The 23197-nt window shown below is 36.0% G+C and overlaps 4 protein-coding genes across 6 annotated transcripts; 2 read left to right on the top strand and 2 right to left on the bottom strand.

Moving 5' to 3' along the window:
- Window positions 1-1005: 1005 nt before the first annotated feature.
- Window positions 1006-2738, top strand: LOC147533163 (short-chain dehydrogenase/reductase ARMGADRAFT_1018421-like). Its single transcript, XM_086647716.1, has 4 exons — window positions 1006-1677; window positions 1773-1866; window positions 2110-2224; window positions 2305-2738. The coding sequence occupies exons 1-4, from the start codon at window positions 1258-1260 to the stop codon at window positions 2513-2515; spliced, it is 840 nt and encodes a 279-aa protein (XP_086503842.1). The 5' UTR covers window positions 1006-1257; the 3' UTR covers window positions 2516-2738.
- Window positions 2739-4035: 1297 nt separating this feature from the next.
- Window positions 4036-7385, top strand: LOC147533164 (C2H2 and C2HC zinc fingers superfamily protein). Its single transcript, XM_086648815.1, has 5 exons — window positions 4036-4252; window positions 4758-4958; window positions 5604-5733; window positions 6461-6556; window positions 6635-7385. The coding sequence occupies exons 1-5, from the start codon at window positions 4244-4246 to the stop codon at window positions 7000-7002; spliced, it is 804 nt and encodes a 267-aa protein (XP_086504941.1). The 5' UTR covers window positions 4036-4243; the 3' UTR covers window positions 7003-7385.
- A 4212-nt stretch (window positions 7386-11597) lies between these two features.
- LOC147533165 (uncharacterized) lies at window positions 11598-13064 on the bottom strand. Its single transcript, XM_086648814.1, has one exon. The coding sequence runs from the start codon at window positions 12900-12902 to the stop codon at window positions 11796-11798; it is 1107 nt and encodes a 368-aa protein (XP_086504940.1). The 5' UTR covers window positions 12903-13064; the 3' UTR covers window positions 11598-11795.
- A 5296-nt stretch (window positions 13065-18360) lies between these two features.
- On the bottom strand, window positions 18361-22363 carry LOC147533166 (uncharacterized). Of its 3 annotated transcripts, XM_086648566.1 has the most exons (13): window positions 22037-22251; window positions 21887-21956; window positions 21705-21744; window positions 21485-21591; window positions 21201-21299; window positions 20980-21096; window positions 20380-20778; window positions 19943-20301; window positions 19755-19854; window positions 19604-19663; window positions 19311-19394; window positions 19041-19157; window positions 18361-18950 (listed from the first exon to the last, which is right to left on the bottom strand). In XM_086648566.1, exons 4-13 carry the CDS (start codon window positions 21554-21556, stop codon window positions 18633-18635), a joined length of 1725 nt encoding a protein of 574 aa, XP_086504692.1. In that variant the 5' UTR covers window positions 21557-21591; window positions 21705-21744; window positions 21887-21956; window positions 22037-22251; the 3' UTR covers window positions 18361-18632. The 3 variants fall into 3 exon arrangements, with proteins under 3 accessions (XP_086504692.1, XP_086504693.1, XP_086504694.1); XM_086648567.1 differs by having other exon boundaries at window positions 21887-22363; XM_086648568.1 differs by having other exon boundaries at window positions 21485-21566; window positions 21887-22228.
- Between the last annotated feature and the right edge of the window lie 834 nt (window positions 22364-23197).

Raw genomic sequence — 23197 nt, forward strand, 5'->3', positions numbered from 1 at the left:
CAAAACCTAAAAACTAGATCATTTCTTCAGATACTACCTATTTCAACAAATATACAAGGTATCAAACAACCTAAGATTAATTCGAACGTCTCTTTTCATCCTCTCAAATATAATAGGAATAGGACTTGCTTAATCATGTCCACATTGAATTGGAAACTTTTGCTACAATTAGAAAAAGATTTCAGAATTGCAGAATCAACAACAAGACTGAAAGATGTCAACAACTCTTGGATGGAGTGTTAAGAGGTTTAGTCTACCACCTTAGAGGTCAAGGGTTCGAGGCCAAGCTGACAATAAAAAAAAACTAGGCAGAAAGATTGGTAGTGTTTGGGGTAACTATTTGGGCAGACCAGAACAGTATAAGAAATCAGCAACAACTATTTGGATATCCAAACTCTTTTTGTCCCCTTTTATTGAGTTCAGTTCAGCATGGAAGAGAGAGATGCATGAACCAAATCCAATTGTACATTTTTTTTTTGTTGAAACAAATCCAATTGTACATAAAAACAAAACATGACACTGATAAATGGCTGGTTTTGCCTCTCCAAACATTCTAATAAAGAAATTTCCACTAACTTGTCTGCTTCATAAATTTTATGTGCAGGCAATGGGAAATAATGCTATTAATTCTCCTAAAATTTATAACTTGAGTCACTTGACACTACTCCAGGCTTTTGACATCATATTAGACCCATTCGATCTAACTCTCCTTGAAAATATTGAGTTCTGTTCTCGATGAATGCTCCACGAGTCCACTAACAAAATCTTGATACTTTGTAAGTTTAAACTCTCTCCCATAGTAGTTTTAGGCTCCGGACGTTATCCTGAACAATATAAGATCACTAAAGTAATGTTAAGAATTTCTCAAGACTTATCTACTTCACAAATTACTTTAATGCCGAATGGATACAGGATAATGCCAAGGGGCGCGTTTAAAACTTCTGGCTAAAATGTGGTAATAAGTGGTAAGGACCTATATGTGTACATGGAATACTTCCAAAACTTAGAGTTTTACTATTTCAAATTCCAATGACTTGACAGAGATATAAAATTACAAGTTGGCACCTTGGATAACATTGACAGTTTACACTCTAAATAGCCCCAACATCACTCTCACTCTTGTTGGAATTTGCAAGTGCAATAGATTCTCATCACCTAGCCTCTCATATAAGAAAGAAATAGACAAAGATCATAACCATCATCATCTAACTTCACTAAAAGAATATAGCTAGAGAAAGAGAAAGTAGTACTAGAGAGATGATGATGCTTAGGAGCATGGCAAGTAGTAACACTTCACCCAAAGGCATAGCAGCTGTTGTAGGTGTTGGTCCAAAACTTGGTCTTTCCATAGCTAGAAAATTTGCTCATGAAGGTTATACAGTTGCTATCTTAGCTAGAGATCTTACTAGACTATCAAGATTTGCAGAAGAAATAGCAAGACAAGAAAAAGCTCAAGTTTTTGCTATAAGAATAGATTGTTCAGAATCAAGAAGTATTAAAGAAGCATTTGAAGCTGTTCTTTCACTTGGTTTTGTTGAAGTTCTTGTTTATAATTCATGTCCTTCATTACTTAATCATCATCAACAACAACCCATTAATTTCACCAACATTGATATCAAATCTTTTGAGAAAAATCTTGCAGTTTACACAGTTGGTGCCCTCCATTGTTCCCAACAAGTAGCTACCTTTCTACCATTTTTCCTTTTATGTCATCAAGATTTGTTTACCCTTAGTTTCTGATTAGTTCAATTATATGATGATTGATGAATTAGGTTATACAAGGGATGGTGGAGAGAGGTAAAGGAACTATTCTATTCACTGGTTGCTCTGCTTCTCTCAGTGGCATTGCTGGTTTCTCTGAATTAAGTGAGTTTAAATTTCACATTACTTTGGTAGTCTTTTGTTTTTTAAGACAAATCTGAAATTTAACTCGATGTCTGAATTGACTGGAGTCAGATTTCAGAATGTTTGTTTTCGTCTGATTCGTGACGCCTGACTCATCTAGTCATCTAAATGGCTAATTTTGACTGATTTTTGGTCTATTTGAGTCAGACGACTCAATTTTTTCTTCTTCTTAGATAATGATAATGGCAAGAGAAATACAAACAGGTTGTGGGAAATTTGCACTGAGAGGACTATCACAATGCATGGCAAGAGAATTCCAACCATTGGGTATTCATGTAGCTCATATAATCATCAATGGTGTCATCAGCTTACCATTAAGGTTTGAATTACAACACCTAAATAAGTTAAATAGAATAATTTATTAAGCTTCCCCATTAATTGTGGTTGGGTGGGGTTTAGGTCATCTTCTTCATCATCTTCAATGCAATATCAAAATCAAAATCAAAATCAGCAGCAACAAAGATCTCTAGTTGGGAGTAATGATCAAGAACAAGGGATGAGTAGCAAGTTGGAGGTGAGATGGTTAGACCCAGATGCACTGGCCCAGACATACTGGCATTTGCATGTACAGGACCCATCAGCTTGGACCCAAGAAATTGACCTCCACTAGTTCCTTTCTTGGGTTTTTTAGCTTTGGTTGGTCTTGATCATCTTTTTAAATATTTTAACCCCTCACCATTAATTCCATTAATGGAAACCAGCTGGTTTGGGGGCTTGGATTTGTTTGCTTGTATATTATGGTATGTTTGTAAGATTGCTTTTTGTGTTTTGTGTGAATGAGTGCTTGTGGTTTGAATTTTGGAAGATTCAGTAATAGATTCTCTTTTTCTTTATTTGGAAGCTTTGGTCCATCTCAAATTTATTCGTTTTGGGTGGGGGATATAATTCCATTTTGCACCTCTAAATATGGCCAACTTTTATATTGGCCCTCATTTTTGTTATTCTGTTTGTCAACTTTAATAGTTGACATAATTTTTTAGTTTTTATCCTTCATTCTAAAACACATTCGTTCCTGTCTTTTTTCTTAAGAATGGAATCAAGGAATACCATAGCTTACTAGTAGTATCTTCTCTCCACTTAAATACAGTATGTACGCTTACATCGCTATTAATATGAAACCAATCTAACTAACCAACAGTGATGTTTAGAGCGAAGGTTAAAAAGCGACCCAAAAGCGATCAAATCTAAAATTGGTCCTTGAAAATCCCAGGTTCATACATAGGTCCCTCCTCCCATTTGTAATATGGGCGGTTGATTGGAGCAATAGTCCAGATTACAAACGAGTAACCCCACCAAAGTGAACAAATGTCCTCTACTCTTCCTCTCTCTCTCTCAACAAAACTTCCTCTTGGTCAGTCTCCATCGATTTCTTTCCGACTAGAATCGTAAGTTCTCGTCTGATTCCTCTTTTCCATAACTCACACCCTTATTCGGTTTATGTAGTAATCTGAATGATGTCTCCTCAGATTCGATTCCATTACTATTACTAGCAATTGTTGCCAATCTCATCTGTTATATTCGAACTTTCTTCTTTAGGTTATTAGAATCAATGGGTTTCTCAGGAATCGATACCACAATATTGAATGATCATCAAGTCTTGGGTAGGGAAGAAAATTTTGAATCATCAAATGGTTTAACTTCTCTGGTTTTGTTGACTGACCAACTCAAAACGAATCCTATTCTTTCGCTTTCAAACAAGATGAAGAAGATAGAAATGAAAATGAAGATGGGTTACTATGTGTGGTGTGTTTGTGAAGTCAAAGAGATGGGGCAGTGGGTGGTTGCATTGGCGGCGGTTCCTCTACGGTGGTGGTTCTCCGGCGATGAAGACGATTTTCCGGTGATGAAGACAGTTTTTCCGGCGACGACGACGATTTTCCGGTGAAGACTAGGGTGGTTATTTTAGTACTAGTATTTGTACTAGTATTGTAACAACGGTGGTGTTTTTTGGTTGTGTGGTCCGTGGCAGTGGTGTGATACGGAGACAGGTAGAAGAGAGAGATTCTTTAGTATTTTTACTTATTTAGTTCAATAATTGGCGGTTCCTCAGTGGTGGCGGCGACTTCCTGGTAATGGCGGCGACGGCTCTATCGGTTGGGTATCTTCCAGTAAAAAAAGTATTGTATTTTACTTAGTCGACCTTTAGCGCCCAAACTGACTAAAACCAAAGTGACCTTCTAATCCTGTTTTAGGCGTTTTATCGTTGCCGAACAAAAAGAATAGGGAGGGAAGATCGAAGTAGTAAGCGAACAAAACTTGAGATTAAATAATCTTCCTCGCATTCTTCTCCTTCATTACTCTGCTTAATTAATCACTCTAGGTGCTTCGACTTCCAGTCATGACTGAGGTATCTCTCTCTGTCTAAATTGATCTCTGATGTTACAGTTTACTACAAAACCTAAACCTAGGCTATAGAACTGCATATTTGAACAAAAAAAATCTCAATTTTCTTCAAATTACAAAGTAACTTAGATTATGAATAACCTTGTTGTTATAAATCTGAACAGAATTACACAACGGGATTTGTTTTTTCGAATAATCCCCAAGACCAATTAACGAAACCCTAAATTTTAATTATAGGATCTAAATTGGGGTTCTTAGGAAATTTCCCTATTTGTTTAAGCTCATGCTTCATAAACCCCATTGTTTTTTCTTGGGATATATGTTTGCTCTTACCGATATTTGTTTGCCCAAACCAGAAGTTGTACCAGTTGTCTGATTCATTGCTAGTGCGAGAGGAACGCCCATTTGCAATTTTGTGTTCCAATCTCTATGTTGTAATTTGTTTTGATTGTAGTCAAGCAACTGGTTCTCTTAACAAATTTCGTATTGTTCGTGTATTTTTTTTTCAGTATTGGGTTAGCCAGGGGAACAAATGGTGCGACTTTTGCAAGATTTACATATCTCATAACCCTTTGAGTATCAGAACCCATGAGCTCGGTACACGTCACAAAGATAATGTTGCTAAGAGGCTCGACTCTATGCGAAAAGATAACGCTGCAAAGGATAAAGAGCAAAAAGATGCAGCACGTGCTCTTGAACAAATTGAAGCTGTAAGTTTATTCTGTTGTAGATCAATTTATCTCAAAAAATGATGATCTCCCTTGTTAGATATGTTTATTTTCACCGATACTTCAAATGGTTGCTTTTTTTGTATTATATGTTGGTTATAGGAGACATATGCTTGTTTACAAATAACAATTTATTTTATTTTACGTGGAAGCGATGAACTAACTGGCAACTGCTGCGGTAACAGTTTTTGGGTAGCATCCAAAAGTCAAAAATCATTCGGATAGAGTCTTATCCATCCCAAAGATTTGCTGGGAACCACTGGAGGGACTCTGGTTTTCATCCGTCTTTTTTCTTATGAATTTTTACACGTTTCGGGATTCTTGGGCAACGGAATTAACATGAGAGGTTTCATAGTGAGAGGAGTTGTAAGAGTTTGAGGGATCCATTTAGATTTAGTCATTCCAAGAATGAGTAACAATACAATCTCGAGGTAATCCATCTTGGGTAGGAGTGTTCTTGTTCAGTTTCTGTATAAGATTCTTGCTCCGCAGGCTGTGACCAGCTTCAGGGGAACATGTTAAGTCATGCATTTTATTAGTAATTGCATATGCAACTTTATTGATGTTCATTCCTACTCCATGACAATAACTTCTTTAATTGTGTCTCTTATTTGGATTGTTCTACAGAAAGCTAAACGCAGCTATCAGAAGGATCTAGAAGCTGTGCGGGAGGTTAGAGAAACGAATTCTCGTGCATTACAAGATGCTCATGAGGACAGCTCGGGCAGGACTGAACTGGTTGCTGCTCCTGGGGGTGGTAATATCAAATCTATTATGTTTGTATCTACTGTTTCCAAAATTATTTGCCGACTTGTAGCCCAGGACCCCAGTGACACTATGAGGCAAGAGGTGGCAGTATCTCACCATAGGTCTACTAGGCAATTATCCGTTCTTTAGGGTGGTCAGAAAGATTGGCCGGTCGCAATGGTTGCTTATCACAGTCCCTTCAGTCTTCAAGATGGTTTGTACCCTTTTCATACTTGAATACCTAATAGTCAGTGTTTCTGTCCCTGTTAAGCCTAAAATGCGTATCCTTGTTGTAGGACCAAGGTATTAAATTTCTGTCCACGTGTAAGGCCTAAATATTAACATTTTTGTAGGTTTGTAAAAGTTATGGTCAAGATCATGTCGAAATGAACATTTTGGAATAATGCAGAGCGCCAGAGCCACGTTGTATTTGAATTATTATTTTACTGGCCTTCATTGAAATGTCTCATGCATTTAAACCGAAATTCTTCCACTAGTACCATGGTGCATTTGACCATATAATTCTAGTTCCTAAGCTACGAAAACACATAAGAGCAAGAGAGCCTTAGAGTTATTGAACTTTTGATTGTCATGTACATTAGCCCATGTGTGTGCTACCTCAGATGCCTTAGAAGCCACCATTGTTGTTGCTTAATTCCGAATTGCATAATCTGATTGAGTTCTATGTGGTTTTTGAATCTTGTTTAGTTAACTGAAACAACTTCGGATGATTGCAGATTGGGATTATGACAGTTCTTCAGGTTACTACTACAATCAACTCAATAAATATTACTACGATCCAACCTCAGGCTTCTACTACTCGGACGCCATAGGTACTTGGTTAAGCATATTGTTTATCATTTATGAGTTCTCTTAGTTTCGCATCTTGATTAATGATTTTGGTGAACCAGGTAAATGGGTAACCCAGGAAGAAGCATTCGCTACATTGCCTGTTTCGTCGTCTGAACCTACTAAACAAAAAGGACCTGTTTTCAAGAAACCGTTATTGGCCAATTTGGACGATAGAGGAGGCGAAATTAAATCTGAAAGTGGGCCTGCTCCTGGTTTGGTTGTTAAGGGATCATCTTCTCTGAATCCGAAAAGAGTGGTGAAAGGTGCTTCCTCATCAATTGCTGTCACAAAAAGAAAGAGGGAAGATGAGAAGAAACCGAAAGTTGTTTCTAAAGAAGAAGCAGACGCACTTAAAGCCCGGGAAGCTGCAAAGAAAAGAATGCAAGATAGAGAAAAGCCTTTGCTTGGGCTTTATAAATCTTATTGACTGAATCTATCAAGAGTTCAATCAGCCAAATCCACTGTGTTTATCGTTAACTCTCTGAAGTGAACTTGCAGCGAGGTAATCTCTCGATCCAAATTGGCTAATGCTGTTTATTGATTCAAATAGATCAGTGTTGGGCTGGTGTTATTATGTAAGGTATATTTGGGTCTGTCACAAAAATGGCTCAAGTAATGTCTGGAAATCTCTCTTCGACATTTGTTATTTTAGCTTTTCTAATGAATTGTTATATACACTGAAATTCGGCCAATCCTATATAAGCTGAAATCAGTTTCATGAGGGTTTCATTGATCCATTTTATTTCTACAACTAATACCTCATTAAACCTAATCCATCTTAATGAAAAGGATTTTTTTTTTGTTGCAAAATCTTAATGAATAAGGATTAGGGTTGAGCATTTCTGACCTATAAATCATGCGTGGTTAACATAGTTGACTCTTGCCTTGTTGGGCCGTCTTATTTTAGTGCGACTAGACCATTTTTTAACTCAAATGCATTAACTGAAGAAATAAAACTGCATCAAGCGGAAATTTGAGTACGCAAGGGATAGAAGCGATGGAATGGAGTTCCACACTCTATCTTGCAGCTCCTTTTTAGCTGCTTTGGAAAAGAATCCGCCATACTTTACATGACATAGAAATATACGAAATGGAGATGAAGATAATGGAGGAAAGTTAATTGACGGAGAGTGCTAATGTCTTGTAACTATCTTTTGTTGAAGTCCTCTGAGTAGAGTTTCATTGACTCCTTCGAGTCATGACTTAGTTGACTTGTATGGGCCATCGGATGTTTATTTGTATGGTTTTTTTGCTTTGCTTTCTTTGCTTGAACAGAATTTTTCTACTATTTTGTCGGAAAATGAATTTTTGAGTGATGTTTGAAATTTCTTTATTAGAAGAAATGAATATAATTGATTTCAATATATTTATCTTTTAGTCCGTTATTTATGGTTTATGTGTATTAGGTACTCTAACTTCAACCATGGTACTTATGTCCGAAAAGGAGGACTGTAATCTGGTTAGATTCACCTCTCTAAAATAGTAATTGGGGAAATATCAAGCCACACATCTCCTTATGAGCATGACTTCGACCCACTTTTTCAGGCAGTGGATCATCTCGTCCCGTCGTTCTAACTATTTTCAATAGAATGTTGTACTAATGCCCAAAATATGCTGAAATTTGAATTTTAGAAAGAATTCAAGGACTTAAAAAGTTTTCTATCGAGTGCTGGACCAAATCTCCTCTTGCCATTTTTTTTTTTGTTGATCTATCCTCTTGCCATCTAACTTGGATACTTTTGCAAAAAGAAGTTGACTGTTGACTTTGAAAGAAAAAGACAAAAAGAAAAATTCAAATCATGCTTCGTTTTGTGGATTATCGGTCTCTTAATTCGCTTTCTGTTCTATAAACAATAGCAATTTCTCAATCTTTATCTAGTAGGTTTATGTATTTTTTGGAGTGGGACTAGTTCAGTTTGTGTAACCCTTCATAAAAAATGATGCTATGTCCAACTAATATTCCATCCGAATTTCGGTCCAAGTACTTGAGCGGGTCGGGTATAACATCACGATCGAATATATATACATGGTAGACGACAAAACATAACATCAATGAGATTATATTGAATCTTAAGAAATAAATATATATCAACAATCTTAACTGAATTAAGATGGTTGAGTGTGTAAACGACCCACCCTGTTTGAGCCCAAGTCATATTAAACGGCTGCAACATTTCAGTGGAACTTTTATTGATCCTCCCCACCACCCACTCCTTGGTAGTAGACTTGAATATAATACAGTTAGATTATGGCCATGTGGTCAACTACCCGGGCCTATGGAATATCATACTTCAGGACTCGGGCATGGAACGGGTTAGGGTTGACCCGTCATAAAATGCTTGTATGCTACTCCCAAAGAATAATCGAAATGGTCGACTGCTTCAACAAGTTATTGTTTTCGATTGATCCGAAAAATAACAGAAAGAGTAAATGAATATGACTTTCTACTTTCTATGATGAAATTTTGGCAACCACAAAGATGTCGAAGGAGATACGTTACTTACACATTGTTGACTTGTTGTACTTGAGTAAGCATGGAGAAAAGGAGTAAAACAAGAGAAGAAGTGAATTTTGCTTCAAAAAGGCTAAAGAGGATGTTAATGCAAAGAGAGAGGGAGGTACGTTGAAAAGATTTTTTTTGTTGTTGTTGAAGGTACGTGGAAAAGATTGACGAATGACCAACCAATCTTTGTATTTCTCATGGTACTGCGCTTACTCTTTCTACTTTCCCCATAGAGAAAGGTAAAATTAGAAGAAAAAAAAAAAGATATTTTAAGTCAACTAACAAAATAGTTAATTTTGGGATCAAAATGGGAGTTGGACGAAATTTTGAGCAAAGTAGAAATTAACCACCTACCACATTTACTATATTCTACTACAGATCCAATTTACTCTCTCACACAACAATAGTTAGTGATAGGATTAGTTTTGTTTCGCCCCAGTTTATGACCAACTTTTTGTCTTGACCTCATAAGTGTCATAAGTGTCTGATTGTATGTTTTATCCCAAAGTGTTAAAAATCTGGTATTTGTGAAAGACATTTTTGTAAATAAGATCCTATGTTTTTTTTATCAAAATCATCTGCTACATTTCATTCTCTGACTCCTCCACCACACTTTTTTTTGTCACAAAGTCCTTAAAAATTTTTTGCCTGAAGATTGTTTGGAAAGGGTTTTCTCTACACAATCATTCCAAATTTACTCTGAAAGAAAGAACTCTTAATGTCTTCAAATGTCTACAAAATTAAAATGACTTCAAATATCTGTGATCGTGTATGACAAGCTAATGCATCAGACGTCGGAGGACATTCGAAATATCCCAAACTGCTCCAGATATTGGTGGACATTTTAAATATCCCAAACTGATGTCTCATATATTGGTAGACATTGGGAAACATCTAAAATGTCCCAAATCAATGCCTTAACATTGATAGACGTTTAAAATGTCTCTGTGTAAGGCCCTTGAACGTTAAGGGGGAATTTCAAATTTATACAACTAATGCTCCCGACATTAATGGAATATTGATGTCCACCAATGTCTACATCCACTATCCCTAAATCAATCTTTTTGATCATTTTTTTTTGTTTCTTAACCTAATGTTTGGCTTATGCTCATCCCCTGCTAGGATCGTTGTCAATTTATTTAATAATCGCTTACTTCCGACCTAAGTTAAGTTGACGCATATCGATTTTTTTTCCTCTAAGAAACCATGTCTAATCTACAAAAACATATTAATAATCAAAACATGCCTTGCACTACTAGAATACCAAGGACAAAGATATTCAAACTCTTGCACTTGCCAGTAGTTTGTTAATTCTTTTTCAAGATATGCTGGGAAAGGACCCAACCGGGCATACTTATCAAGAGAATACAAATGTCCTCAGGTGATATAATCATGCTAGCTGATCTGCACCTCCCCTTGTTTCCTTATAAATTGATTGATGTTAAAGTGGATTATATGTCTTTGATCTATTCTTCAATATGACCTTGCCTCTTTGCTATGCTACTAAAACTGTAAAAGGCATAGTTGTATGATGCTGAATAGGGATTAATTCACCAAAGTTTACCAAATCTGTTTAACCCTAGTTTTCTTTGGTAAAAAGTTATCCAAAAGATCTTTTTTTCCTATTCAGCTCTATGTGGTATTTTAGTAATAGATCGGACTTGAAAATCCTCAAAGCTCACAAAATATTCGTTTTTAAAATCTTTGTTCTGTAAAAAATTGTTTAAGAACAAATCACACGAAAACCTCATCAAGAGAAGAGAATGAAAACCTACTTCTAAATGGAGAAAGTACTTGCAGAGTCGAGTGTCGTTTTTTAAACCGGTTTTACAATAATAGATTTGTGAAGCTTGTGGTTGAAGAAGATGTGGCTCGGGCCGAAGATGAGTATCTAATATTGGGGGCTAGAAATATTGAAGTTGCATTGGGTTTTCAATGGGTTCAATTGCCATCCCATTGGGATTTGTGATGGGTTTACATTGGGTTGCGATAAGTTTGCATTGGCGTCAATTTTTGAAGTGGAATTGCAATGGATTTGCATTAGGTTGTAGTCAGCTACGCAATGTGATAAGATCTGTATTGTATTCTGGTATCCCTAGCGGAGAAGTACACATGTGAGCACTCGACCAAATTGAGCTTCACAATTTTTACTCAACCAATTTACTCTCACTTCCTTCTCATCCATTAAAGAACAGGAAGATCTCATGTAAAGAGCAAGAGAAACACCAAAAGAAAACCACTTGTGCTGTTCCAAAAGACAAAGTAAAATAATTAACAAAGAAAAAGTTTTACTTTCTCCTATTTAAGAATTTCCTGCACATTAGAGACAATTTGCCCTTTCTTTCCACCCCTTTCTCTATCTATCTCTCTACTTTATACTGTTTCTCCCTTACTTTGCTCTCTCATATGAAAAGAAACATAAAAAGACAACCCACATTAGTAAAACTCTCTCCCTCTTGTCTCTCAAAAGCTAACTTGTAATCATAAACCCTCCAAATTATTCAAAACCTCCTACTATTAAGAAAAATCAAAAATTAAATTGTATTCATTTTCCTCTAAAATCACAACAATTTCAAATTTCTCACTCACAAATTTGATTTAATATTTCTCTTTTATAGTTTACAAAAAAGTAAAACTAAACAACAAACAATAAAACCCAAGAACAAATAGAAATGACTTTATAGAGAGAAAGACCACAAAATGTCAAAATATGATCATCATAAGTTTAGTCCTTTGGCTAATCCGTGAGCAGTTGGACTAAACCCTAGACACCCCAACAACCCTTGTTTATATGGCAAAAACGTTTTCTTCCTCAATTCCTCAGAAACTGCCCTGTTAACTGTATAATGAAATTCATGAGGGGAAACCAGAGTTCTTCTTCTCGAACTTGACACTGAACCAGTACTATCCGTCGACCGGAAACTTGCACATTTAACTTCCTCTTCTCGTTTAGATAAAACTGAAAAGTTTCTTAATTGATCTTTTTCATTAGCTCTACCTTCTGATGAACTTCGAAACAAAAGATCTTTCAATTTCCATTTCCTGTAACCCCTAAAAGGCCAATTAATTCTTGATGAATTTGAATTTGAAGAATTGGGTTTTGAATTGCTGCTCTGTTTTTCTTGTTCTGATTCTGGGTTTTCTTCAAAATTGATTAATTCAGAAACCCTAAAAGGAGATAATGATCTAGTCCATCTATGACTTGATTTCTTCTTCTTATCTGTTCTTCCTCGTTCTTGTCGATGCTCTGTTTCTTGATTACGAGTTGCTTCAATAGCAACAGCAAAAGGATCTATATCTTTATTTCTTTGATATCTAGGAGAAAAAGCTTCTCTGATTATCTTCTTCCCTTGTGAAATTGGTGATCTTGGTGATGAAACTAAGCTATTCCGATTTGATAAATCATCGTTAAATCCACCAATTAATCGAGGGGGAGGTTTTAAAGGTCTAATTTTTCCACCATGAAAGAGTTCATCAGCAGCAGAAAGAGATAATTTTTCCAATTGACCACTGAAATCGAAAGCGAAATCATTTTCTAAATCATGGGTATTTTGATCAGGATCAATTGATTTGGGTTTCCCTGGTTTTTCTTCCCAATCAAAGGGAATAATAATTGAAGAAGAACCAACGATTCGATGACTACCATTGTTGTTGAAATCAGAATAAAGAGCAGATAATTTAGTTGGGCTAGTAGGAGCACTGAAATATAATTCATGGTTGAAAAGTTTGGGACTTGATGGAGCACTAATGAAAGGAGTTGAGCAAGAAGAAGTATCGTTCTTGTGTAAATCTAAAGGAGGTAGTACTGGTTTGACCACCTCCATCTCTGTTCTTGGACTCAGAGAGAGAGAGAGAGAAGCCTAGATGTGTAAAGAAGGTTGGGTTTATGTTAGAGAGAGAGAGAGAGAAATTTAGAGAGAGAAAAACCAGGGAAGGAGAGGAGGGGAGGAAAGATGATTGACCAGAGAGGAGCTAACTTTTTATTGGATTATGGTCTTGGAGGGCCAAATACGTGCACTTTAATAGTCAACATTTCACTTCTGCCGATTTATACGTCGGTCAGCTTGACCATACCAACATTATAACTAGGCCTTTATTTTAGAGGTTGATTGATTCACATATACCCCGGGATTGACCACCTCACCGTTTTGGCCCAAAATTGTGACGGTCCTTTTTGTTTGGATTGGACTCCAAGAGTCATTATATTTCGATGGCTTTTTACATCATGAATATGATATACAATACATCATGAATTTGGATGAGCACTATATCTGTCGTATTAAGATACTTTGAGGCTTAAAGGTCATATAAAGACCCTTAGGGTGATTCTAGGGGGCCTGAATGCCTATGTATTCCTAGATTACTTTATTTATTGCCTAAATTACATGGATAAAACTTGGTGGTAAATTGCTTTCTCCAAGACTCGAAACCAAGACCTTATGGACTTAAGACGGATGCCCAACTGCTTTATTTGTGACTGTACTTTTTGACACCATAGATTGTAACAACTTCAACTTTTAACATTTTGGGTCATGGACGGTTTATCACCTGCCCAAATGGCTCTTAGCGGGTGGTTCTATTAACATCTCGATTCATTTCCCATTTCTCTTAACCATCTGGCCTAAGCACCCAACATCACTTCTTATTTCTCATCTCCAACCATCGTCGGACCAACGTTTCTCTCTCTATCTCTTTAGACTCGAACCTTAGGGTTTTGTCTCTCCGTCTATCTATTTTTTCTATGATTATCTTGAATTGACTTGAGCACCACGGTATTGGTGTCTCTCTCTCTAATTGACTCAACCCCTAGGCTTTCAATCAACCCCTCTCTCTCCACCATTGACTAAAATCATTGGGAGTCAGAAATCGATCAAACCCTAGGGTTCTAGTCGATTCTAGATAGTGAAATGACATAAATATTAGGATTTTAGCTGATTCATGAGTCCAAATCTTAGGGGGTAGGGTGAGATTTTAGTCCAATATAAATTTTGGACTTAAGAATTCTTAGGATTCAAGAGTCTTAGGATTTCTGGTAGCCAAACAGACAAAGAATCATGATTCCTATCCATTCTTATTTTTGTTAAGAATCTTATCTAAGAATCTTGCAACCAAACACACCATTAATTTAATTTAATTTAATTTAATTTAATTTGAGCCCATGACACAGCTTCATTTAGAGTTGAGGCCCACCCTGGTTGCCTCCTCATGTGGCCATAATCATTCCTATTGTGTCTATTAGTCCCTATAAGTGTATTTACTTGTTCATTATCCATTTTCTCCCATCTATGCATCAATTTGGGTCACAAAATTTAGTAAATTATCACAAGAGTGACATATATATTTTGTTCCTCCTTCTAAATCTATGTAATTTATCTACTCATTTTTTTTAGTTGCAAAATTTGATCTACTCAAAAGATGATTGTTTTTTCTATATAAATTATCCAGTACAATATAATTCAATACTAAAATTATGTCATATCTAATACGTGAATATACGTGTGTATGTCACCTTTTTTTTGTTAGAAACATGTGTATGTCACTTGATGTTCCAATTTTTAATGTATTATAAAAGGAACACTTGTTTACAAGATAAACTGTTTCAGCGTTAATTCTGTTTTAGCTCCAAATTTGTAACCAACTCACTGTTTTGTCCTTCATTTGGGTTCGGCAGTTCGTTTTGACTCCAAATGACTAAAATTTCAACTCTTTCTCGAAATACCTTTAGGGACGAAAATAGGTTAATTCTCAAAAAAAAAAAACTAAAAACAATAAAATCCGCCCGATCTCTCCTTTTCTCCTACCTTCCATCACCAGTCTCCTCCACTTCATCTCTCCCTCGCACCACTTCACCATCTTCTCCAACAAAGGCCGCCGACAAGTCTTTTTTCCAGCGACCTTTAATGTAAAATAAAATAAAAATAATTATTTATTCTTATTTTTTCCTCTTTTTCTTCTTCCTTCTTTTCCCTTTCCTCTACTTTCTCTTCTCTCCGTCTCTAGGTTTCCTGGAAAATATCAGTTTGACTAAGATTGACTTTTTTTTTGTTGAACAACTAAGATTGACTTAGTGGTGAATGTGAGTGAAATTTGAGTCGGTCAAGGGAAATTGACCAAGTCAACCCAAATGGTCGTGTGACCGGTAAATGTTGTGAGTGTGTATAATATTTCCCAATAAAAAGCTTCTAAGTTTGGTCCGATAATTCACAGAAGTTTTCACCTTACTTGCTGCTATAGGCACCGCAGAGCTTTCCACAACCAAAGAAATAGCAGGCAACGCAAATTTCTTCACACACGGCTGCTTGAGGCACCGATTGCCCTGGCCAATTTTATGAAGATTCTAGGCACCAACACAGCTGAAGACACTACAGTCACAATTCCTCCTTGTCCGGACCCCCTCAATTTTGATCTTTCTCTTGCTTCCTTCACTTAGGTAGCTTGGGATAACCTCTCCAACCACCCCACATCTATCATTGGTAGGAGAAGAAACTATTTGATTGAAGAAGATGTTGACGGCCTCATTATCGTTGTCAGCGAGGATCACGCATACAGTCGAAACACGACAAATTGAGAAAAGTGTCGTCTGCCCCTCCATCAATAGAGATTTTACTCCGCTCATCTCATGTTTCTATGCTCAACTTCGGGACGGGGTCTACAAATGTAGTTGACAGTAACTACCCTTGCCGAAGGCGTTTGAATTAGCCATTGGCACTTCCTCTTCTCACGATGGTGTAAGGGTATGTTGTCGGCATCAGCCCGTGTTTTTGTTTTCTTTAAACTGTGTGGCTGTATATAGCCTATGTCTCTTAGTTGTTCATTGACTGCCTATGTATCTTTATTTACTTTACCGAAGGCTTGGGCTATATATCCATCTCATGGTCAGAAAGTGGGCCGGGGGTTTGGCTTGGGAAAAATAGACCAAAGGTATAAATAGTGTAAATGACGTTTTTCCCCCTCTTTATTTTCTATACATGACACACAAGAAACATGAAGTGAGGGAAAATAACGTATGATTGACAAAAGTTTAGGTAGTATGACCGTTCATAATGTGATGTGAAAAATATACGAGATTTCTCGAGAGAAAGAAAACCCTAAAAGGAATATGAACGTTTCGATTAAGAGAGAAACTTCTTTTTTTTGAAACTATATATCAAAAGAGTCTTCCCAAGATTTTCTATGTAATACTATAAATGGACAAAAAAAATCGTGAAACGAAAAATGAAATCAACTTTGATACATGTAACAGTTATTGTTTTAGAGAAAAACTAGAAATGAAGCTTAATCAGATGAAGATGTACTCGATTCCATGCCCCTTTTGTAGAAATGGCATTAATGATGAATTAGTGATGAGATCTTACCTCTAATGGATAATATAAGCTTTGAAAGTTTGTCAAACGGGAATGGAGGAAGTCAAATTTACTTTGATACGGTAGTCTGAGTTTATTTTCTGCTCATAGCGTATTATGAACAATTATATTGTGTTGTGTTTGTTCATTAAGTATTATTTCTATTCATACATTATGGCGAGAAACAAAAAAGAGATTTAGGAAGAAAACAATTTTGCATTCGCGTTGAAAAACAAAATAAGATTTTGTCATAATGCGCTATGATCGTTCGTATACATTATAAACGTTCATAATGCATTATGGGAATCACGGGAATGCTGGAATTTCACAAGTGGATGGTTATTTTAGTAAGAAAAAGTCAATTTTGGACCTCCCGTCAATTATGAGTTTTTTCTCCAATAACTTTGTCTAAAACTAAAATTAATCCCAAAATTTGGACCAATCACATATTTTTTGACCAGTGAGGACCACTTGCGCATTTCGTGACACAAAGAATTTTAAGACAAACTTTTTCTTTCTTATTTAAATTTTTGTTCTTCAATTACATTATTTAGATTCATTATTTTTTCAGTTAAGTTTCTCATCACAAAGTTGCAGGGTCAGGTTCTCATACTCAGGTACTAAGCTCCCAGAATATTTGATCTTAAAACATCCACTTTAACAATAAGTATTTATAAATGCTAACTTGAGTTACCCTATTCTCCCTCGTTCTCTAGTACAGGAAGAGCATTACCTGGTATAGGGCGTGCAATAAAGAGGATCAATTTATGTACTTGTTCTTCCTATACCAAATTGGGTTAAGGGATAGCATTATGGAAATCATGTAGTAAATAACTCTAGAGTATAAAGACTACACAAAAAAAACGTAACAATAAATTTCATACTTTATTCACTCTTGTAACTTTCCCCAACATAAACAATGTAAACTCTAATGTTGATCATAATTTATTATCATTACTGGTTCAATTACTAGTTCTTAATGATAGTCACGAATGAAGTATGAACAAATTACTTAACACAAGTATGAGTCCAAGAAATTTGAAAATTATGTTAAGATGGAGAAAGTGGTAAGTATAAGTCTCTCCAACCAAAACGATTCATTCATCTTCTGAGATGATGGGAAGATGCACTAGTGTTGTGGAATCTTTATACTTGGGGTGTTAAAAGAGAAGATAAACAAATAGAGGAAGGGAAAGAAGATAGAATTTTTTTATTGTTTTCTTGACTTGGGGAAAGCAATTTGGTTGCTTTGGTTCATTATGTATCGTACCTGTTGGCTCATTCTTGGATCTGGATTCTACTCAAGGACCACCTAGTCCCCCCCACACATTATCTTTTATTTTTCTTTCCAATTTCTCTCCCTCAATTTTCTTTGAAAATGAGATAAAGTTTAGATTCCAAACTTTTATCATTATTTCATTTATAACTAATTTTGTTCCCACCCTACTTCATTGATAGTTGGTCCCTTACAAAACTAATTATATAAAATGTACAAAGATCTATATAGACTTCTCTCAATATATAATAATTTGTTTCGCTATTCTGATAGTAATGTTGAGTTTTTGGTTGAGAGAACTAAACCCTTTTCGTACATTGATCTCTAATTTTTGATATCTCGTGGATCACCCTCTATTAAATATTTTCGGATCCAATACAGATTTGACCTAGATCAAATTCGTCCTATTCTCTCTATACATGCAATTCCCTCGACACCATATACGAGAAACATTTCTTAACTTTGGAAAGTTCTCTTTCGGAGGGTGGACTGGTGGTAATGGTGTTGACTGTTGTTGTACAAAGTCTTGAGGGGAGTTCGATTTCAAGTGAGAGGTTCTTGGTCCTCTATTAAAATCATTTGAGCCATCAAAAGAAACACTTCTCAACTCTTGTTCAATTTTTCAACTATAGTCATTTAAAGTTTGTAGAAAGAAAGAAGTTCTTGATACAAATTTATGACATCTCTCTTTTATTTCTCATATCAAAATGTCACTAAGAACAAATACAATGAATCGAATCGCCAAACCCGAAAACCCCATTTATGGAAGAAAACAACAACATTTCACTTACAATTACATACAGAAACAACATCATTATCACAGTAATATAAATATATATATAGATAGATATATAAACTTGTAAATATGTTTGATATAGCTGTGCAGATCCTTTGATTCTAAATCTCTTCTTGGCTTCTCCGATGATTAGAAGAGATCAAGATCTGTTATTTTGGTGCAAAAGGTACCTAAAATTGAACTCATATGGCATAACTTGTACAAGCTTTGAAAGAGATTTGGTACTTTTGCTTCCCTCTAAGCACTTTACGGCTTTCGTCCTTAGATCGTCTGGTAGCTGAAGGCAAACCCAATCAAGCAATGACTCCATATCTTTAGCAAAGTCGAGCAAATACCAGTCCAACAATTTGGGAATCAATAACTTGTTTGAGGTTGTTATCCCAACCGATGCCTGTAGATAGTCTCTCTTTGCAATTTCAAGCTCATTCTCAACTTCAGATGCCGAATACACTCTTACCTTCATTTTTCAACATATGTGATGTTAGAAATTTTCGTGATAGAGTTCGATTAAGCAAGGCGAAGACCAACTATGTTTAAAAAAACTTACAGCAGGAGAAGACCAACTTCCACATGAGAGTGCAAAAGTAACCAAGGGTTCGGGCCAGTCTAGTTCAAAAGAGCTCCTTGCTATCATCTCATCATTTTTCAAGCCTTTCGAATAGGACTGGCGAAAACCAAATTACACAAAAGGAACAAGAAGAAGAAGAAGAAGAAGGAAAATGTATTAGCTACTTGTGTGTTATGCTTTAAGAAGAATATCGAGAAAGTCATGGTATAGAAGGAGAAGTTAGAGGATTGGGTTGTGAAGTTTACGTACGTATTTTGAGTGATAAGGTAGTCTTAGGATGAAATGCTCAATTGTCATAGCATTCAATGAGCGACCACCCACATTTATCGTTCCCTGTAACATCGAAAAATTTAGTTAAGGGGGTGATGATGGGATATATATATATATATATATAAATATATATATATATATTACACACACACTATATTAAACTAAGAAATTACAGTTAACTAAGCTAAAGATGACTTAAGTGGAAAAACGAAAGTGAGGGAAGATATCAATCAATTTTAGTATTGCAAGTAATTTTTAAGATGAATCTTTACCTTCTGCATAAGTGCAATAACCATCTGAGGACTTTCGGGTATTCCATGCTCCAAAAATGCCTGAAATAAACTAGCATATCGTAAATGGTTCTTCCCATTGTCATCTTATAACGAATACGCCATTTAGGATGCAGAAAGGTTCAAGTCTTACATTCATCATACAAGAATTATAAGTGTTTATCCAAAATGCAAGCTTTTGCTGATGACTAAGACCTTGTAAGTCAGCCGAGGCAAGCTTCGCAAGAAGTAGTCTAAAACATGACAAATTTCACATTTGTTAGCAATGCCATGACTTTAATGTGAGACATCGAAGTAATTTAGAAAGCAAAAAGAACTTACTTCAGTCTTCGTATCAGAAAAGAAGAATTTGTAGTTAACTCGCGATCAATTGAGCACGCTTCAATTGCACGTAAAAACTTATATGAACCGATATCCCTCTTTCCACTTTCTGTACATATACCATAAGGGTCTCTAAACTCAATTCCCACACAATCTTCACTAGAAGATTTTTTAAACGAGGCCCCCATTCCCCTCGCCGTCTCCATTCTCATCCGCAAGAAAATGCTCGTCAAGCACTTCAAAATGTCCTCGGAGACTTTGTTTGGGCTACTATTACCTTCTCCTCCCAGTTTCCTTTTATCTAGAACGTCGGAAGAACTATTCTTGGCGCTCTGTTGGTCTACCTCTCTGCATTCTAACTGGAATTTAAGAACCCATTTTAGTGAACCACCATACAGAAGAATTTGTAGTGTAGTAAATTGTTAATTCTCATATACCTGTAATTTCATTGGAATCGAATATTTCTCCACCGATCTTTGATCGACCGAATAATTCTTTACTGGAGTTTGTATTCTTTGGCTTGGCTGTCTTAGTAACTGTTTCTTGTTTTTCGATGAGTTAATGCTGGTTTGATTCTCTTTGCCCCACCCATCATCTGAAACTGAGGGATGGCTCTTCTTTGGATTTCTTTCAACTTGAGATGATGAATTCGGTAGCTCCTTTTTGTATTTTCTAGACTTAATTGACTGTGGGTCTACTTCATTTTCGATGTTTCTTTTAGAGGATGAGACATAAATAGCTTCTTCATAGATACCTTGACGAAAATTCACCACCTGTTCCTCAAGCCTAACAACCTCTTCTTCCAATACCGCTACTTCGGCAAGAAGCTCCAAAGTCTGCAACAACTCAAAATGGGTAATCAAAATTTGGATTTCCCTACTAAAATATCAATTAGGGTGATGAATTGGGTATCCTTCCTGTTGAGGGCATTCATCATTCACTTACAATTGAAATGATAACTTCTCCTTCGATATTTACTTGTTTTCGACGAATAAATGGTAGGATTTCGGTCAAACTAAACGGTGAATTTAACTCACATTTTGTGGGAGATAAGGCGGTAAGCGAGGTAGAGCTCCCAAAGGTCTAGTAAAAGCCCTCTTCAATGCTCTATGAACACTTTCTTCATGTCTAAGCTTCTTCTTGAGCTTATTAACCTGCAAATTTAAGTGACAATTTGAATAAGAATGAAAATAAAGAGCTCAAAAACCTCAATCTGTGAGAGTTATCCATGATTCATGGAAGAAAAATAGATCAATACATCTTCTAGTAAGGCCATTTTTCTCTCTCTACCGGATCTCCGTCTCGAGGTTTTTTCCTCATCATCCATTAATCTCTTCCCTTGCTTCTCTGTTTTTTCCTTCATTAAAAGAAACCCACAATCAAGATCTACAAATTCACAATCATGATCTCAAAATACCCATTGATGATTGAGCTTCTCATTTAGGGAGAAAATAACATTGTCAAAAAAATGGGTATTTGATGAAATTGAAATTAAGACAAAACCCATTTCAGGATTTGATTAAGAAAAGAAAAGGTTCTTACTTTTCCATGTTTGATTGGATTTGGAGATGATTTAGTTGTTGGCATTGTAGTTGTAACTTTGGTGGTGTTCATCTTTCAATTACTTCACATACCCAGACCCAAAACAACTGAATCAAATCAGAGTGAGTACTTAACTCAGTAATATTTTTAATCTAAAACCCAAAAATTTCAATTAGTAGTACTAATTAGTAATAAAGAAAGGAAGATGAGAGAAAGATACCTAGAGAGAGAAATTTCATTCCTTGAGGGAGACTGGGAGACTGGGAGAGGGAGATTTAATTAGTAGTATATAAGAATGAAAAAAAAAACCCAAAGATACAAAGTGGGGGAATTATCGATGAGAGTAAAATACAAAAGAAACAAAATCCCACAGAAGAAGACGATAGTTGAAGCTGATGATACCTTCATTGAACAACGGGTAAGCAGTAGTAGTAGTAGTAGGTTGAGTAACGAAGCATTTTCCTTTCCTTTCCTTTTTAAAAATAATATATAGAGAGAGAAAGTGAGAATAGAATAATTAGAGAGTTAATAAGTTACTTCATCTAATTCTACTACCTTTCTTCTTATAATTTGTTTTAGAGAGAGAGAGAGAGAGAGAGTGAGATGGTGTAGTATCTTTTAGTGCTGAGTGTGATAATAACTGTGAGGAACTCATCATCAACAAACATAAGCTCCCTCATCTTTTCGTTTTCAACCTCCTCCCCCCCCTCTCTCTCTCTGTCTCTATCTCTCTCTTTCTTTTTCTACTTTGAGAATGGTCATAACTCATATACATAGGGTATTGGGGTTTGCTTTATTGGGACCGATTGCCATTGTGGTCATTCTTGGTGGTGGGCGATAATGGAATATGATTACACCTCATTTCCAATGAAATACTGTAAAAATTTTGTTAGGGTTGTAAGTGTACCCAAAATCTAAGGGATTGGTTGTTTGTCATTTGTATTCATTTCCTCTTGAAATTGTCAATCCCCTGATCTACAAAAAATAATTAATCTCTTGAGGCTTATTCCTACTCAAATAAAAGTATTAAAATTATTAAGGGATTGTTGTATTTTTCTTTTGGAAATTAAATTTTAATGTTTATTGTGTCATGAGAAAATATAAGGGTGTTAAGTTTGTGATGATCCAACTCAAAATCAATTGGTAATGAGTGGAGAGAACTTAAACCTTATATTCTTGATTGCTGGATACTCATTCTCCCATGTGGGACTATTCTCACACGCCCCCTCACATGTGGCTTTCTTTGAGCCTAGCACGTGTGTTTTTTCTTCGGGTTGCCTATAGCACGTGTGACTTTTAAGACTATCACGTGTGGGCCTAACTCTGATACCATATTAAGTTTGGGTCATCCAACTCAAAATCAACTGAGAATGAGTGGAAATGAGCCAGACATTATATTCTTGTTTGCTAGATACCCATTCTCCCATATGAGATTATTCTAACTAAGGGGAACATCTAAAGGTACCCATCAATGTTGTTGTCAGCGCCATTTTTACAAATAAAGGGGCGCTAATTGCATAGGCCAAGCAAGAGAAAGAGTGAGTTATAAAAATTTAAGAGTGGAAGAAAGAGAGAATGTCTGAATTCTTCAGAGATTGAGAGAAAGGATGTGATCCGAGAAGAGCGGAGTCTAAAGAGAAATAGAGTTACGGAGTGAGGGGAGAGAGGGAAACTGTTTTCCCATGTTTATTGTAGGAAAATATTTCCGACATT

Source organism: Eschscholzia californica, unplaced genomic scaffold, assembly GCF_041429995.1.
Source record: "Eschscholzia californica isolate CP2 unplaced genomic scaffold, dmEscCali1.0.p SCAF_6, whole genome shotgun sequence".
NCBI classification, from domain to species: Eukaryota; Viridiplantae; Streptophyta; class Magnoliopsida; order Ranunculales; family Papaveraceae; genus Eschscholzia; species Eschscholzia californica.

Coding starts and splice junctions, on each gene's coding strand:
- LOC147533163 (XM_086647716.1), top strand. CDS start 1,258: ATGATGATGCTTAGGAGCATGGCAAGTAGTAACACTTCACCCAAAGGC. Junction 1,678..1,772: donor CCCTCCATTGTTCCCAACAA/GTAGCTACCTTT, acceptor TTGATGAATTAG/GTTATACAAGGGATGGTGGA. Junction 2,225..2,304: donor GTCATCAGCTTACCATTAAG/GTTTGAATTACA, acceptor GGTGGGGTTTAG/GTCATCTTCTTCATCATCTT.
- LOC147533164 (XM_086648815.1), top strand. Junction 5,734..6,460: donor GGTTGCTGCTCCTGGGGGTG/GTAATATCAAAT, acceptor GGATGATTGCAG/ATTGGGATTATGACAGTTCT. Junction 6,557..6,634: donor CTACTACTCGGACGCCATAG/GTACTTGGTTAA, acceptor TTGGTGAACCAG/GTAAATGGGTAACCCAGGAA.
- LOC147533165 (XM_086648814.1), bottom strand. CDS start 12,902: ATGGAGGTGGTCAAACCAGTACTACCTCCTTTAGATTTACACAAGAAC.
- LOC147533166 (XM_086648567.1), bottom strand. CDS start 21,556: ATGAACACCACCAAAGTTACAACTACAATGCCAACAACTAAATCATCT. Junction 21,097..21,200: donor AAATGGCCTTACTAGAAGAT/GTATTGATCTAT, acceptor TTAAATTTGCAG/GTTAATAAGCTCAAGAAGAA. Junction 20,779..20,979: donor CGCCTTATCTCCCACAAAAT/GTGAGTTAAATT, acceptor GAGTTGTTGCAG/ACTTTGGAGCTTCTTGCCGA.